The 16,133-nt window shown below is 32.1% G+C and overlaps 2 protein-coding genes across 2 annotated transcripts; both read left to right on the top strand.

Annotated features, from left to right (window-relative positions):
• The first annotated feature begins 223 nt into the window (after nucleotides 1-223).
• LOC135954235 (glycerophosphocholine phosphodiesterase GPCPD1) lies at nucleotides 224-9,896 on the top strand. Its single transcript, XM_065504315.1, has 2 exons — nucleotides 224-865; nucleotides 7,372-9,896. The coding sequence occupies exons 1-2, from the start codon at nucleotides 803-805 to the stop codon at nucleotides 9,292-9,294; spliced, it is 1,986 nt and encodes a 661-aa protein (XP_065360387.1). The 5' UTR covers nucleotides 224-802; the 3' UTR covers nucleotides 9,295-9,896.
• Nucleotides 9,897-13,594: 3,698 nt separating this feature from the next.
• LOC135955757 (glycerophosphocholine phosphodiesterase GPCPD1) lies at nucleotides 13,595-15,801 on the top strand. Its single transcript, XM_065506115.1, has one exon. It carries the CDS (start codon nucleotides 13,595-13,597, stop codon nucleotides 15,752-15,754), a length of 2,160 nt encoding a protein of 719 aa, XP_065362187.1. The 3' UTR covers nucleotides 15,755-15,801.
• Nucleotides 15,802-16,133: the final 332 nt, after the last annotated feature.

Here is a 16,133-nt window from a genome sequence, read left to right as displayed (position 1 = left end):
TCTTTAATAGTTTTGTTTTGATAAAAAAAAAACAATTTTCATTATTTAATTTGCCTCAATATAAATGCAAAAAATACCCCACCAACAACAACAACACAAATTATGACAATTTGAAAATAAAATAAAAAAAAGCTTTAAGAAAGCTATTGTTGCCTCTTTTGTGTTGTGTTGTAGATTTTTATACTAAACGCTGGGTATAAAAACCAAACAACGATGTTTTTTTGAATTAAATAACACCAAGAAAATCGTGGTGTTGACAAACCATTTTTTTTGTTAAATTAAATTTAATAAAAAAAAAAATTTATTTATTTGAAAGTGCTATTAAAATTAAACAAAAACTCCTTTTATTGCCAAACAAAACAATAACAAAGTTAAACATTGAAATCTACAAAATAAAAAGCTTCAAAAAACCATTAAATAACTTTTGTGATGTGTGCGGCTGTTTCTACGTTGAACAGCTTTCAATAGCAACTGTACTTCTTGAAAGACAACAAAGACCAGACGGGCCATTTTTAGGCTCTTAAAGCTAAAAAACCCTAATAAATTAAGCAAACAATGTTAAAAATTTATTAAAAACAATAAACCACGTAAACCCTAAACAAAATGATTTTTTGCTAACAAGACAACAATAAAATAAAAATTTTAATAATTCAAATTAAACAACAATAACAAAATAAAACAATTATTTCCGGTTTGCAAACAAAACGTTAAAAGAAGGAAAAATTTAAATTGTTAAATATTGTGATAAATTCTTTTAAAAAGAACCTACTTTTTTAACTAAATCTGCTACAAATTGAACAACATGTCGGTACCTGCTGTTTTAAATCTTATTGATGCTACTCCCCATATCCTGGAAGACCAAACTGTAATTACCTATTCCTTTATTTTGTTTATGTTCTCTTATTATTATTATTTACGTCATTATTTATCCTTTAAACTTGCAACTCACCACTAGCTAGTGAAGGTCATTAACGTCATTTGTTGTTGTTGTTGTCAGGGGGTTCAAAGAGTTTGTTTTGTTCTTGAGGTTTTTGCAATGCTTTGTTTTGTTGTTATTGTCTTAATATTCTCTTTTGAGTACTATTTATAGACAATTGAATCAATAAAAAAAATAATGTATTTTACCCTACACCAATACATACCTAAGAAATGCATGTAAAAATAAGTAAACAATAAATAAAAAAGCTTTGTGGTGTGTAGGCAAAATGATTACAAGAGATGACAGTGGCGAATTAACGGTAATTTTATTAGTCAGTGTCAAGGCGAAAGGGAAATAAGGGTATTAAAAAGGTGTATGTGGCAATTATTAGGAGTATAAATTTTTTAGGTAAAGTACCTTTAAATTTAGAATAAATTATTATAGGAACAATTAAAAGGATATTAGTTTTTTTATTGAAGAACATACAAATCTTAAATACCTACGTGACAATTGTTTTGTTTGTGTACTTTTTGTGATATATTGGTAAAGTACCTACCTCGTTTAAAATTTTATTGTTTAAATGGCTATAAATCAGTATTATGTGAGTTTATAAACTCTCAATATGAATATAATTGATAGCTAGAATTTAAATGAAGCTAATATTGAATAACTTGAGTAGGTACTTTTTATTAAAAAAAAGGTAAAGTACCTAAACAAAACCAATTAATTTAACAAACTTATTTTTTTAATATTGCCAATAAAAGTACTTTTTGAAGAAAAGTACTTTTGCCATATATATGACTTTTTTCATGTAAGGTACTTTTTACACCTATTTATGTAAAGTACTATTTCATATAGGGAACTTTTTAATTTGAAGTAATTTTTCTATACAAGGAATAGCAGGCACTTGCAAAACAAGGAACTTTTTTATATAAAGTACTTTTTTAAATAAAGTAATTTTCCCATTTAAAGTAATTTTTCCTTACAAGATACTTTTTTAAGTAAAATACTTTTCAATTTAAAGTACTTTTTTAAGTACTTTTACCTTCTAAGATACATTTTCAAGTAAAGTACTTTTTCAACATAAGGAACTTTTATTAAATAAAGTACTTTTACTTATTTTAAGTAAAGTACTTTCCATACTTTTTTAATATAAAGTACCTTTTGTATATAAGGAACTTTTTTATTTGAAATACTTTTCCAATTTAAAGTAATTTTTCCATACAAGGTACTTTTTTTAAGTAAAGTTATTTTTTAAGCAAAGTACTTTTTCTATATAAAGCACTTTTTAATTAGTGTACTTTAAATTACAGCTTCTTTACTTTTTTTAAGAAATTATTCCATATAAACAACTTTTTCCCTATAAGGTACTTTATAAGCAAAGTACTTTTTTCATTACATTCTCTATTTTAAGTACTTTCTCGATTTAAATAACTTTCATATAAGAAATGTGTTCGATTTAATATTCTCTCAAAAGTATTTTTTTGCAAATAGTACTTTTTTCTTAAAAGGTACTTTTTTAACACAAGCAAATAGTGCAAATAGTACTTTTTTATTAAAAGGTTTTTTTTTACACAAGCTTACAACATTTTAGATCATTTTAAAAATATAGAAAATCTTTTTAAGGTAATATCCCTTTAAAAGTACTTTTTTCTAAGTAGTATTTTAAAAAAGTACTATTTTATGTCAGTTTTGACATTTTTACTAAAAATTTAAATAAACTATAATAAATAACAAGCAAGAGAGCTATATATGGCTGTGCCGAATCTTATGTACCCTTTAGCAAAGTATATTTTAAGATAAAGATTGAAAACATTTGATGTTAAAAAAGTTTTTGATGAAAAAAAAATCCCGATTTTGACCCATTGTCTATCCGAATTTCTATAACGGTATATTCATCATTGGGAATGTCTTTAAAATATCTATTATTAGATATCCATATTGTTTATGTTAATGTAATCGAGATACATGAAGATCAAATATTGAGGTAGTCATGGTTTTTTGCTTATATCTCATCTATTTGTGGGCCGATTTTCCCAAATTAAAATAGCAACCTAAATAGGGACTATGGCGGATATGTTGATGTATCAATTAGGTTTGTAAGTTATTTGGAGGCTTCGCAAAGTTGATTTCAACATACAAACGGATAAAGATCCAGAATTCATATACTTTATGGGGTCTTGAATGAAAAATGTGTAAATTATACAAAAAATCGAAACAGAATTTACTAAATTTAATTTACTTTATTAAACAAGTACTTTTTGTATTAAATACTATTTTTGGTACTTAAAGGCTTTTAAAAAGTATTACCTCAAATATTTATGTGGTAAAGAACATCAATCATCTGTTATTCCAACGCATGCGCTTTTTGGAAATTTAAAGAATTCTGACACATGAACATGTTTACCAACAAATCATAATAACAAATTGCTGTTTCATACAGTTTAACATTATGTAAAGTCGATAAATATATCAAAAGTGCAATAAAGTAAACATATTTTATAAATCTCTTAAAAAAAGTTATGAATTTAACAAAAAATACGATTAAAAAATTAATTTTTTTTAAAAACGCAGCTATTTTATTACAAAATCTGGAATTTTTTTACACAAATACATTTAACAATTTTAAAAAGTAACAATTAAAATACCTGCTTTTAAGTTAATTTTATGTTTATGGTCATATTATGTGGATTAAATTAGGTTAGGTTTTCATAAAAGTGAATTTATTCAAGACCAGTTTATGGGTTTATGGCATTCGAGTGATTTCTCCATGGTTGTTATGCGATTTGACATTGCATGCGGCTGGCCGGCATTGGGCGGAGTGTATATGGGCATTTCAGAGGATTTGAGACGATAACCCGGCAATGGTTTCCATTGGCCCTTGCAAATGGGAGTGTGGGGAGATCTTAAATCTTTGAGATTTTTGTCAAAATTACCTGAAAATAAGAAAAAACAAAAATATATAAAAAATGTTGAAAAAAAATTGATTTTTTAAAACAAATATGGCCGCTTTTGGCAAAATTAATAATTCTAAAATTTAACACAAATTTTGTATAAAACTTTGGCGAAATACTTGCCATTTACACAATCCAAAAAATATTTTTGACAATCCATGTTTAATGTATTGTAATACCAGTCCAGTTAAATTTCTTTTAATTCTTAAATGTTAATATTTGAGTAATAAATTCCTATCAAATCAAAAACGGGCCTCTCATTATACTGTTGGTTTTGTGTGGTGACTTTTTACGGATAAGTCTTCCTCTTTTTAATTTGTGACATTTGTTTACATTAATTACATGTAAACAAACAAATATACGGCAACATTATCATGTGTGTGATTGACAGTGCAATACAAAAATGAATTAACAACAGTTTGAGTGATAAGATTTGTTGTGGTGACATCAAAAGTGTGCCTGTTAAACGACCAGTTAAATAAATTATCTATAATTTATCTTTTTCCATAAACAACAAACACCCACCCAATGCATTTTTTTTCGCCACCATCAGGTGAGCCCCCAGACAATAGGAAAATTTCTCTGTATAAAGGGGTTGTTAAACTAGACATATTTATCTCAATTTTTTAAAATTTATTTGTTTTTGTTAATTTTTTCTTTCGACTTTGTATTTCTCGTTTGGCTAAAAGCCAAAAATTAACACAAGTGTTTATATTTACTGTTTACATCTAATCTCTCTCTCTCTCTCACTGCCATCTCACAGTGGGGTCTATGGTAAAGAAGTGGTAATTTCAATATTGTAAACTACTGGTTCAATTGCATAATGATGTATGAACGAAAAGTAGATGAGGTTATAGGCTTTAAGAAAATTAAATTTCTCACCACCCTGTTAGAATATAAGGTGAGCTACAGGGTGTCAAAGTTGACCACCTCTGCTTAGAAAACAGTGGTGTCGATCGTAAGTAACTGGTAATTTCAATCTTATAAACTACTGGTTTAATTGCATAATGATGTATGAACGAAAAGTAGATGAGGTTATAGGCTTTAAGAAAATTAAATTTCTCACCACCCTGTTAGAATATAAGGTGAGCTACAGCATGTCAAAGTTGGCCACCTCTGGTTAGGAAACTTTTTTTTCAATCGACCCCACTGTGCACCCTCAACCAAGTTCAACATTTATTTACGTTTTTGGGAACTAATAAATCTCTATAATAAGATTTTAGTGCGATGGCAATTGTGTTTCACTGAAAATGTTTAAACGAAATTTTTATCGTTTAAATTTCTTAAACTATTTAAACGATTTAGTACATTTTAACAAATATTGTCGCTGGCCGTCACGTAATATTGTACATACAACACGTTCATGTCGAGGAATTAAGGTAAACAAGAATTTTATTTGAAATAAGAGAATTTTTAGAGCAAAATTGTTTGTTAGGATACATGTGTCATTATACCCTACACCACCATAGTGGGGAGGGTATTATGCGTTTGTGCAGATGTTTGTAACGCCCAAAAATATTAGTCTAACACCCACCTTAAAGTATACCGATCGACTTAGAATCACTTTCTGAGTCGATTAAACGATGTCCGTCCGTCCGTCCGTCCGTCCGTCTGGTTGGCTGGCTGTCCATGTAAACCTTGTGCGCAGAGTACAGGTCGCAATTTTGAAGATATTTCGATCAAATTTGGTACATATTACTTTTTCGGCCCAAGCACCAAGCCTATTGAAACTGGCTGAAATCGGTCCATTATTTCACCTAGCCCCCATACAAATGTCCCCTCGAAATTGGACTTTATCGGTCATAAATGTTTAATTTATCTATGTATCTACACAAATTTCGCTCCAAATAAGTTTTATATATACAAAATTCATGTCACCAAATTTTGTTCGGACGATCGGTCCATAATTAGTCATAGCTCCCATATAGACCCGCTTCCGAAAATCACTTTAACGTGCATAAATCGCTTAAAAATGTTGGTATACACACAATATTCAACATAGTTAACTTTAATGTAGACATAAATCACACGACCTAATTTTATGGTGATCGGTCCATAATTGGTCATAGCTCCCATATAAGGCCCACTTCCGAAAATCACTCACGAATATAAATTATTGATATTTTAAAAGAAAAATATTTTTACTCATTTACTTGGTGTAGGGTATTATATGGTCGGGCTTGACCGACCATACTTTCTTACTTGTTTTTTTTTTTATAAATAAGGAAATTGTTTTGAAATTTGTTAAATATTTCGGATATTTTAATACTCTACTTCATGAGTTCATTTCATTTTCCAATATTCCACAAATTTTTCACTAAACAAGTAAGAGATCTATATTGGGCTGTGCCGAATCTTATATACCCTTCACCAAATGATACTTCAAAATACAAATATTAAATATTTTTAGGAAAACAAAATTCTCCAAAGTTTTTTTTTTTAATTTTTTTTCAAATTGTTTTTTTTTAAATTTAAATTAAAATTTTTTTTTAAATATAAAATTTTTTTTTTTTTTAAATTTTAAAAATTTTTTTTTTGAAATAATTAGGTAAATTTTCGAAAATATACATACATACTGCATTATAAAAGGAAATTTTTATTTTTTTCAATTAATTTATTAAGAATTATTAAAAATTAAGCTTTTGATGCCAATGGTTTAAAAATTATGAAAAAATAACTGTGCCATAAATAAGTCATAAAATATTCGAATTTTAATATGTTTAAAACATTTATCAATTTCCTTAAAAATTAAGTATTTTGTTTGTGCCAATTAGCTGTCAGTGACATTTAACATTTGTCTATCACATGTCTGCAAAACTGTAAAATATTGAAATGTGTGAACGCAATCATAAATTTTTAGCACATTGATAAAAATCGAAGGAAGCTACAACTAAATTTCACTAAATACAATATTTCTTATCGCAAATAGTCAAGAGTACGCTTTTTAGTACAGATTCGTATCAGTTATTTTGCCCATAAAATAAACACATACGTTGGACTTGATAGACTTGAATTAAATTGAGTGAAATTGTTTTAATATTAAAAAACAAAGCTTTTTTTTCTTGATTGTATTACAACTTAATAGCTGTTTTATAAAATTTTATTTATATTAGTAGCTATAAATATATAAAATAAACTCTTTTTACTCCCAGAAAACCCCTCTGGTCCCCACAAAATTTAGTACTAAATAGAAATGTATTTGATTTAATTAAGTTTAAGTAACTTTATCTCTATACTTAATTAAGCTTTAAGAGCAGCCACAGTAAATTGTTTTAAACTTGAAATTATATTTGTATTCTATTCTATTTGTTTAAAATACAATTAAAGTATTGTTTAAATAGTTTCAATTTGCTTTAATATTCAGTCATTTTTAAGCAAAGCGTTTAATTACACGCACGCTTTATAAAACGCTTTCCAAGAATAAGAAATAATTTTAAATTGAAAATGTCACGTTTTAAAATTTTACTAATCGCGTGTTTGTGTTTGTTCTCTCAACAGTGCAACTCTTATGTGGATGCTGCTGCTGTAGTTAAACCCAATTTTACGGGGGTTTCGCATCAGGCAACAGAGGAGCAGTCAAAAAGTGAAGTGGACTCTTGCCTCTCCTCCATCAGGCCTTTTAGTGTGCTATTGCCTCAAGAGCTGGCCGATAATGAGCATGTGGCTTTAACGGGCGACTCTAAGGCTTTGGGTGCCTGGCAATTGGAACGCTGTATAACCTTGTCCCGTCAAAATGGCAGTTTGGAATGGTCCGCCAATGTCATGCTGCCAGCCTGCCCCAAAGTAAACTATCGCTATTTTGTTTATGCCGAAGACTATTTGGGACGCAAACAGATTAGACGTTGGGAGACCCATTTAAAACCCAGACAATTGACCTCTTGTGTGAATAATTGCAGGGATGTGGATATTTTTGGCCAGGTGGTAGCTGCAGAAGTTTCAGTAAATCGCGGCTGGCTTAATAATGAAATGATATTGCAGCTGAAATTTGAACGTGAGAAATTGTTCCAGGTCCATGATATAAATAAATTTGATCCGGAAAATGTCTACATAAAAGTGGAACCCTTGGCAAAGGATTTAACTGCCCTGGAAGTTGATAAGTCTGGTGTTAATGTGGAGGTTTCCAAATTGAAATATAATGAAAGTAGATTAAGAGCTCAGCCAAAAGAAGGTGTCCCCCATAAACGCAATGATGTGGTTATTTTTCATCTAACAGTTCCCTTGGACTTGGAAGCTTCATATGCTTTGTTATTTTACTCCCAAGATCATCAACTAATGGGCAAAGCTCTTATTACCAATGATCAATTAAAGGGCAGTCAAGGTGAACTTTTGCTGCAGATCAAGGATGTTAAAGAAACTGTGATAGCCCGCTTAACTTTACCCTATTTATTGGTTAAGCCTTTTAGTGATAAAGATATGTTGGATTTCCGCACTACTTATGCCCATTATTGGCCCAAGTCTTGGCCCAATTTGGATGTGGCTCATCGCGGCAATGGCAAGAGTTATATAGCCAGTCCCCCCGAGGAAAGGGAGAATACAATTTCCTCATTTCTAAAAGCCTATGAAGTATTTGCCGATATGGTGGAATTGGATGTTCATCTAACGGCCGATGGCATACCTGTGATATATCATGATTTTGGAGTGCGCACAGCTCCCCAAAACAAAGTGGTTACGGATGTTTCGCAATTGGAGTATGTGCTATTGAAAGACCTGACCTATGAGGCCATTAAGCAGCTGCGTGTCTTTGCCATAGTCAATAATGAAATTAAGGAATATCCTGCCCATGATAAAGAGCCCCAGTTTGAGAAACGTATATTCCCTACATTGGAGGAGGTATTGGAAAATTTACCCAAAACCTTGGGTATAGATGTGGAAATTAAATGGCCCCAGCGTAAAATAAAAGGAGGCGTGGAGGCTGAACAGACAATAGACAAAAATTACTTTATTGACACCGTTTTGCAGGTGATATTGCAAAAAGGCTGTGGCCGTCCTTTGGTATTCTCCAGTTTTGATGCTGACATCTGTACTATGCTGAGATTCAAACAGAATTTATTGCCCGTCATGTATTTGACTCAAGGTGAGACTCAGAAATGGGAAGCCTTTCTGGATCTAAGAACCAGATCCTTTGAACAGGCCATTAATAATGCTCAAGCTTTTGAATTGGCCGGCACTGCACCGCATGCCGAAGATTTCAAGGGAGAACAGGGCGCAGCCCTCATGAAGAAGGCACGAGATTTGGGACAGATTTCCTTGGTCTGGGGTGATGACTGTAATTCCCAACAAGCTGTTAAGTATTTCCATGATATTGGTGCTACCGCTACCTGCTACGACAGATCGGATTTGTATGTGCCCGCCACTAAAACGCAAGCCTTTTTCAATTCTACCGAACTAATGGAAGAATTTAAAGATCAGTGTCGTTCTTAAATGATTTTAACTTACTAAATGAAACAGAGACAAATATATTTTATATAAACTATTATAAATATGAAAATTAGTTTTTAAAAAAAAACATATTTTTAACGAATTTTTAGTTGAAATTATCTTTACAAAATTAAACTAGTTCGCTGGCGAACATTTGTTAAAAAACAAAATTTCAAATTTTATTGTTAAATACTCCTCGTTGTATTAAACTATTTTTTTTATTATTATTTTAATTGCTATTATTATTAAACACACAAATACTATGTATTAATTATTCCATTAATAAATTAATAAATTAAAGACAATAAATAAATATGTAAAGGAAACATATTTATTTTATTAGCTAAATTTGTAATTCAAAACAAATTAAAAAAAAATTGTTTCACGTTTTAATAAATTCTTAGTCATGTAACATTTATTTAAAATATACAACTTTTAATTGGTTTTCTATATTAAACAAAACTATTTCAAATTGTTATTAACTTGTTAAAGTTAAATGCTTTATTTAATTGTTAAAATAACACGTAAATTATTAAAGAAAAAAAACAATGATATTAAAACAAAAAAAAATAAACTTAAAAAAAATATATTTTTAGATTCACAAATGTTTAAATACTTCCGGTTTATCGAGGTTGAAAGAAAGCAATTTTTGATAATTTTGAAAATATTTTGAAATGATTTCCAGAAGTCATTCCAATTTAGTTCTCTTTCCACATCGAAAAACAGAAGGTTAGAGTTTCAATTATTCAGAAATTTCCAAAAATACACTAGAAAATTAAAAGTATTGGGTCGCTCTTTAGGAATTGCTAGAGAAAGATTAAAGTATTCTAAATATATAGACAAATAGACCGATATATTTAAAAAATTTAATCCTATCAAAATTTCTAAACTCATAACATCAGGCACTGGAACAAACTACAGTTTACAAATTGTATTAAATTTCATACTAAATTGAATGAAACTTTGAAATATTTAGCTTCATTTCATCCAATGATTCATAGTTTCATCTAAGCTGGCCCACCCCTGTCTTAGTTCTATCATCATCATCATCATTGATGACGAAATATTTCTCCATTTGCTTTAATTTCTTTTTGGTTCTTCTTTTAACCACTTTTCTTTTCATAATCATATGCGCAGACAAAATTTGCTAAAACACAAATAAAATAACCAATAAAAGTTATTAAACTTGTTTCTAAACAACTCATCATCACGAACTTCATTAAGCTGCATATATTCAAACACTCACACCGGCTTAATTAATAGAACCTCTCTATTTGACCACAAATATGTTACAATATTTGGCCAATAAATATTAATCAAAAAAAAAAAAAAAAAACCATCTACACAAAACAAAAAACGCATTGTTTTTAGAAATTACAACGGGAATTGAACAAGCACCAGCATGTTCTGTGTTACACTCAAGCAAAAAGGTAAACGTACAGCAACAACTTAAAAGATATTTTAAAATTAGAAATGTTAATGACACCCAGCAGCGATGAAGAGTGAGAGTAGCCGCGCTGTGTTGTTAATGATGGTGTTTTCTTCAACTGGAGCTTGAAGTCATTGGCATTTGTGTTTCAGTGTTATTTTTGTATTCGACCTGATGACTGTGTGTTGTGTGATACAATTGTGGGTTTAAGTTAAAGATTAAGTTTAAAAGTTAAGGTAAGTTAAATAAACTTAATTTATAATTAATATAGAGATATTTGGTATATGTTAGAGGGCCGATGACCTCCCAATAGTGTTTAGATTTATGGAAAAAGTTTAAGTTTTTTAAATTAAGTTCAATCACTGTGATAGCCTTTATCTCAAAAAGATCCTGAACTAAAAACTGAACAAAAACCTGAAATTGAATCTGAACTAGAACTAGATCTAAACAGGAACTGAACTAGAAACAGGAACTAGGGCTTGAACTATAACCTGAACTAAAACCTGAACTAGAACCTGAACTAGAATCTGAACTAGAACCTGAACTAGAACCTGAACTAGAACCTGAACTAGAAGCTGAACTAGAACCTGAACTAGAACATGAACTAGAACCTGAAATGGAACCTGAACGAGAAACTAGACTAGAACCTGAACTAGAATATGAACTAGAACCTGAACTAGAACCTGAACCTGAACTAGAAGCTGAACTAGAACCTGGACTAGAACCTGAACTAGAACCTCAACTAGAAGCTGAACTAGAACCTGAGCTAGAACCTGAACTAGAACTGGAAATAAACGATATCCTGAACTAGAAGCTGAACTAGAACCTCACTAGGATCTGAGCTAGAACCTGTAATAGAACTGAACAAGAACCTGATCTAGAACCTGAACTAGAAGCTGAACTAGAACCTGAACTAGAAATTGAACAAGAACGTGAAGTAAAACTAGAACCTGAACTAGAAGCTGAACTAGAACCTGAACTAGAACCTGAACTAGAACCTGAACTAGAACCTGAGCTAGAACCTGAACTAAAACTGAACAAGAACCTGATCTAGAACCTGAACTACAACCTTAACTAGAACCTGAACTAGAAGCTGAGCTAGAACCTGAACTAGAACTGAACAAGAACCTGATCTAGAACCTGAACTACAACCTGAACTAGAACCTGAACTAGAAGCTGAACTAGAAATTGAACAAGAACGTGAAGAGAACTAGAACTAGAACCTGAACTAGAACTGGAACTGAACAAGAACCTGAACTAGAAACTGAACTAGAAGCTGAACTAGAACCTCACTAGAACCTGAGCTAGAACCTGAACTAGAACTGAACAAGAACCTGATCTAGAACCTGAACTACAACCTGAACTAGAACCTGAACTAGAAGCTGAACTAGAAATTGAACAAGAACGTGAAGAGAACTAGAACCTGAACTATAACCTGAACTAGAACTGGAACTGAACTAGAACCTGCACTAGAAGCTGAACTAGAAATTGAACAAGAAAGTGAAGTAGAACTAGAACCTGAGCTAGAAACTGAACTAGTAGCTAAACTAGAACCTGAACTAGAAGCTGAACTAGAAATTGAACAAGAACCTGAACTACAGCCTGAACTAGAAGCTGAACTAGAAATTGAACAAGAACGTGAAGTAGAACTAGAACCTGAGCTAGAAACTGAACTAGTAGCTAAACTAGAACCTGAACTAGAAAATGAACAAGAACATGAACTAGAACCTGAACTAGAAGCTGAACTAGAAATTGAACAAGAACGTGAAGTAGAACTAGAACCTGAACTAGAACTGAACAAGAACCTGATCTAGAACCTGAACTACAACCTGAACTAGAAAATGAACTAGAACCTGAACTAGAAACTGAACTAGATGCTGAACTAGAACCTGAACTAGAAAATGAACTAGAACCTGAACTAGAAACTGAACTAGAACTGAACAAGAACCTGAACTAGAAAATGAACAAGAACATGAACTAGAACCTAAACTAGAACTTGAACTAGAACCTGAACTAGAAAATGAACAAGAACATGAACTAGAACCTGAACTAGAAACTGAACTAAAAGCTGAACTAGAAACTGAACTAGAACCTGAGCTAGAACAGGAACTGAACAAGAACCTGAACTAGGATCTAAACTATAACCTGAACCAGAAAATATTTTTTTTCGAATTGTTATTTTAAATTTTTATTTTTAAATTAAAATTTTTTTTTTTGGTAAAAAAAAAATTCGGGTTAAAAAATATTTTTTCCACATTGTAGGTTCAACTTACTATGGTCTTATATACGTCGTTGCAAAGGTCTTTGAAATATCTATCATTTGATATCCATATTGTCTATATTAATGACTTAGTAATCCAGATATAGGTAAAAAATTGAGGTTGTCCTGGTTTATTCATCACATCTCAGCCATTTGTGGACCGATATTGCTGGTTTTAAATAGGAATCCTCTCGAAAGCATGTCTGACATAATTATTGAAGATTTGGATCCCGAAGATATCTGGGGTCTTCAGAAAATTGATTTCAACAGACAGACAGACGGACATGGCTTAATCGACTCCGCTATCTATAAGGATCCAGAATATATATATTCTATAGGGTCGGAAAATTATATTGTGGAAATTACAAACGGAATGACAAACTTATATATACCCTTCTCACGAAGGTGAAGGGTATAACTGGAAATTAATGTAAAGAATAATTTTGGTTATTATGTATATTTAAAAGTTAAAATATCATTTAGTTTATATCTGACTTTTATATTGTTTAATATGGAATATTTTTTATAATTTAATTACAATTTTATTTAAACAAAAATATTTATGAGAATTAACTATTTAACAGTTCTGCCTTTGTTTACCTCTTTCTCTCTAGATGGCAGCAACACTTCAAAAATTCTTCATATGGTGGTTGTATTTGCTAAGTGTTGGCTTCTGTGCTAAAGTCGCTTTAGCCAAGACAAATACTTTTACTTATGAATTAAGCAAAGACAAATTAGAATTGGAGGAGGAAGTAGAAGACAGTGGCGTAACATTTAAAAATTTAACAATAAACAAAGGCAGGAGTTTGAAATGTGTGCCCATGATAAAACATTTTGAAGTCGAGCTAACGGAGCCCTTAAAGCCGGGCGAGGGAGTGGGATTAACTGGTGATCATGCCAAACTGGGAGTATGGCAGATTGATAAGAGTTTGGAAATGAAGAGAAGAAGGCGTAATCCTTTGAAATGGTATCTAAAAATACCCATGTGCTCGGCCTTAAGGGTTTATTATCGGTTTTTTATATATTACAAAGATTCAAAGGGTTTCAAGCGCATACGCTATTGGGAGGCTCAACAGCATGCCAGAGTATTGGAGGCCTATGAAATGTATCGTCATCAGGGCTCCAGGAAATTTGGTCAGGCCCATGCCTTGGCGGTGGGAGGAGGCATACAGAATGAAAGAGCCTGGCTGAGAAAGGAATATATTATACAATTGAAATTTATATGGCCCCAGCATATAAGATTTACCGAGTTCTCACATTTTATAAGAAATCCAAAATATATTTTGAAACTGCAGGCCTATCAAGATGATAATGGTCAGCCGAATTATGAAAATTCGTTAAATGATGAAGATACCGAATTGCAGGTTTCTCGATTTATGGGCAAGAAATCAAAATTGAAATCATTAAGGGAGGAAGGAGAGTTTTATAGACCTGGAAATATAGTGGTATTTCATATAACGGTAGCGGATTTCCAGGAGAATTTATATATTTTAGCCATTTACAGCAGAGAACAAGAGTTGTTGGGTGAGGCTGTCATACCTTCCGAAGTAATTAAACGCAGTGAGGGCATTCTGGAGCTGCCTATATATGACGCTAATGACAATAACCGTGTGGGATGGCTTACTTTGCCCTTCTTGCGAATAGAAGCTTTACCGGGAGCTTTAAAGCTGAACATGCGGGCTGGCTTCCATCATTATTGGCCCTATAATTGGCCCACCTTGGACATAGGCCAACGGGGTTTGGGTAAAAGTTTTTACTATCGTTCTGCCAATGCCTTGGAAAATACCATTGAGAGTTTTGTTAAAGCTAAGGAGCATAATAGTGATATGATACAATTGGATGTGCAACTGACCAAGGATTATGTGCCCGTGGCTTGGCATGATTTTGGTTTCTATACGGCTGGGCCGCGCAGCCAGAAAAAGTTAAAGGGTAGAGATTTAAAGTATGTCTACATACATGACCTGACCTATCAGGAGTTGCTAAAGAAAAGAGTCTTTATGTTTGTTAAGGGTGTCATGGTGGAGATGACCCATTTGAATACAGTGTTTGTGCCCGATAAGGAGAAAATATTTCCAAGACTTCAGCAGGTCTATCAAGAATTACCTATAACTTTGGGTATTATGGTGGATATTAAATGGCCTCAACTTTTAAGTAGTGGCAGCTTTGAGTCTTTGCAGTCTTTGGATAAAAATAAATATGTAAATGAGATTTTACACACAACTATGGAATATGGATGTGGTCGACCCATAATCCTGGCTAGTTTTGATGCTGATATTTGCACTATGCTGCGCTTTAAGCAGCACATGTTTCCAGTTGTCTTTCTAACCATGGGCCAATACAGTCCCTGGGAATCTTATGCGGATCTACGCACTCATTCTTTAACCAATGCCATACAATTTGTACAATCCAGTGATATTTTAGGAACGGCAGTGTATGCCAAAGAAATTTTTCCCGCTAATGAAAATAAGGATTTAAATATGGCCTTTGAATTGCAGCAACTGGTATTTGTCTGGGGTGAACAATTAAATGAGGCCTCCATATTAGATCATTTTAGAACACAAGAAATGGCCGGCCTTATATACGAACACTTGGACACTTTAATGTTACAGAAGCCCAAATCCAAAAGAAAACGTTTTGGTTTCTTTGAGGCCCCCGAATTACAGCGCATCTTTCGGCGCCAGTGTATAGCAGCTGGCAATATGACCATGGGCGAGGGATTGCCCGATACCCACTCTCCCTTTTGGCCACGTGTACGCAGTCTAGATGAACTTTAAAGCTGGCAAATTTTTTTTTCAATTAAATAAAATGTAATTGAAAATAATTTGAAAATTGTTGTTTCATTTCTAACTGCAAACAATCAAGGCAAAAATTAGAAATCACAAGTACAAGGTAAATACATACATATGTACTTAAATGCGTGTGTGTGTGTGAAGGAAATGTTTAACTGGCTTTTCCTACTCATTCTCATTCTCGTCGTGCTCTAAACAATTGCTATCTAGCTATGCTTGTGCCCCCGCCAAATCGAAAATTGCATGATGCGAGAGAGAAACACTTAAATTCTTTTGCTTGCCTCATTAAAAACTTACGCCTCAGGACATTTAACATACACATATGTATGCAGGCATGCATACATACTTATACATATCCCAGCAA

Source organism: Calliphora vicina, chromosome 3, assembly GCF_958450345.1.
Source record: "Calliphora vicina chromosome 3, idCalVici1.1, whole genome shotgun sequence".
Classification (NCBI taxonomy): domain Eukaryota; kingdom Metazoa; phylum Arthropoda; class Insecta; order Diptera; family Calliphoridae; genus Calliphora; species Calliphora vicina.
This window is presented reverse-complemented; position numbering and strand designations above follow the sequence as displayed.

Coding starts and splice junctions, on each gene's coding strand:
- LOC135954235 (XM_065504315.1), top strand. CDS start 803: ATGTCGGTACCTGCTGTTTTAAATCTTATTGATGCTACTCCCCATATC. Junction 866..7,371: donor ATATCCTGGAAGACCAAACT/GTAATTACCTAT, acceptor TTCTCTCAACAG/TGCAACTCTTATGTGGATGC.
- LOC135955757 (XM_065506115.1), top strand. CDS start 13,595: ATGGCAGCAACACTTCAAAAATTCTTCATATGGTGGTTGTATTTGCTA.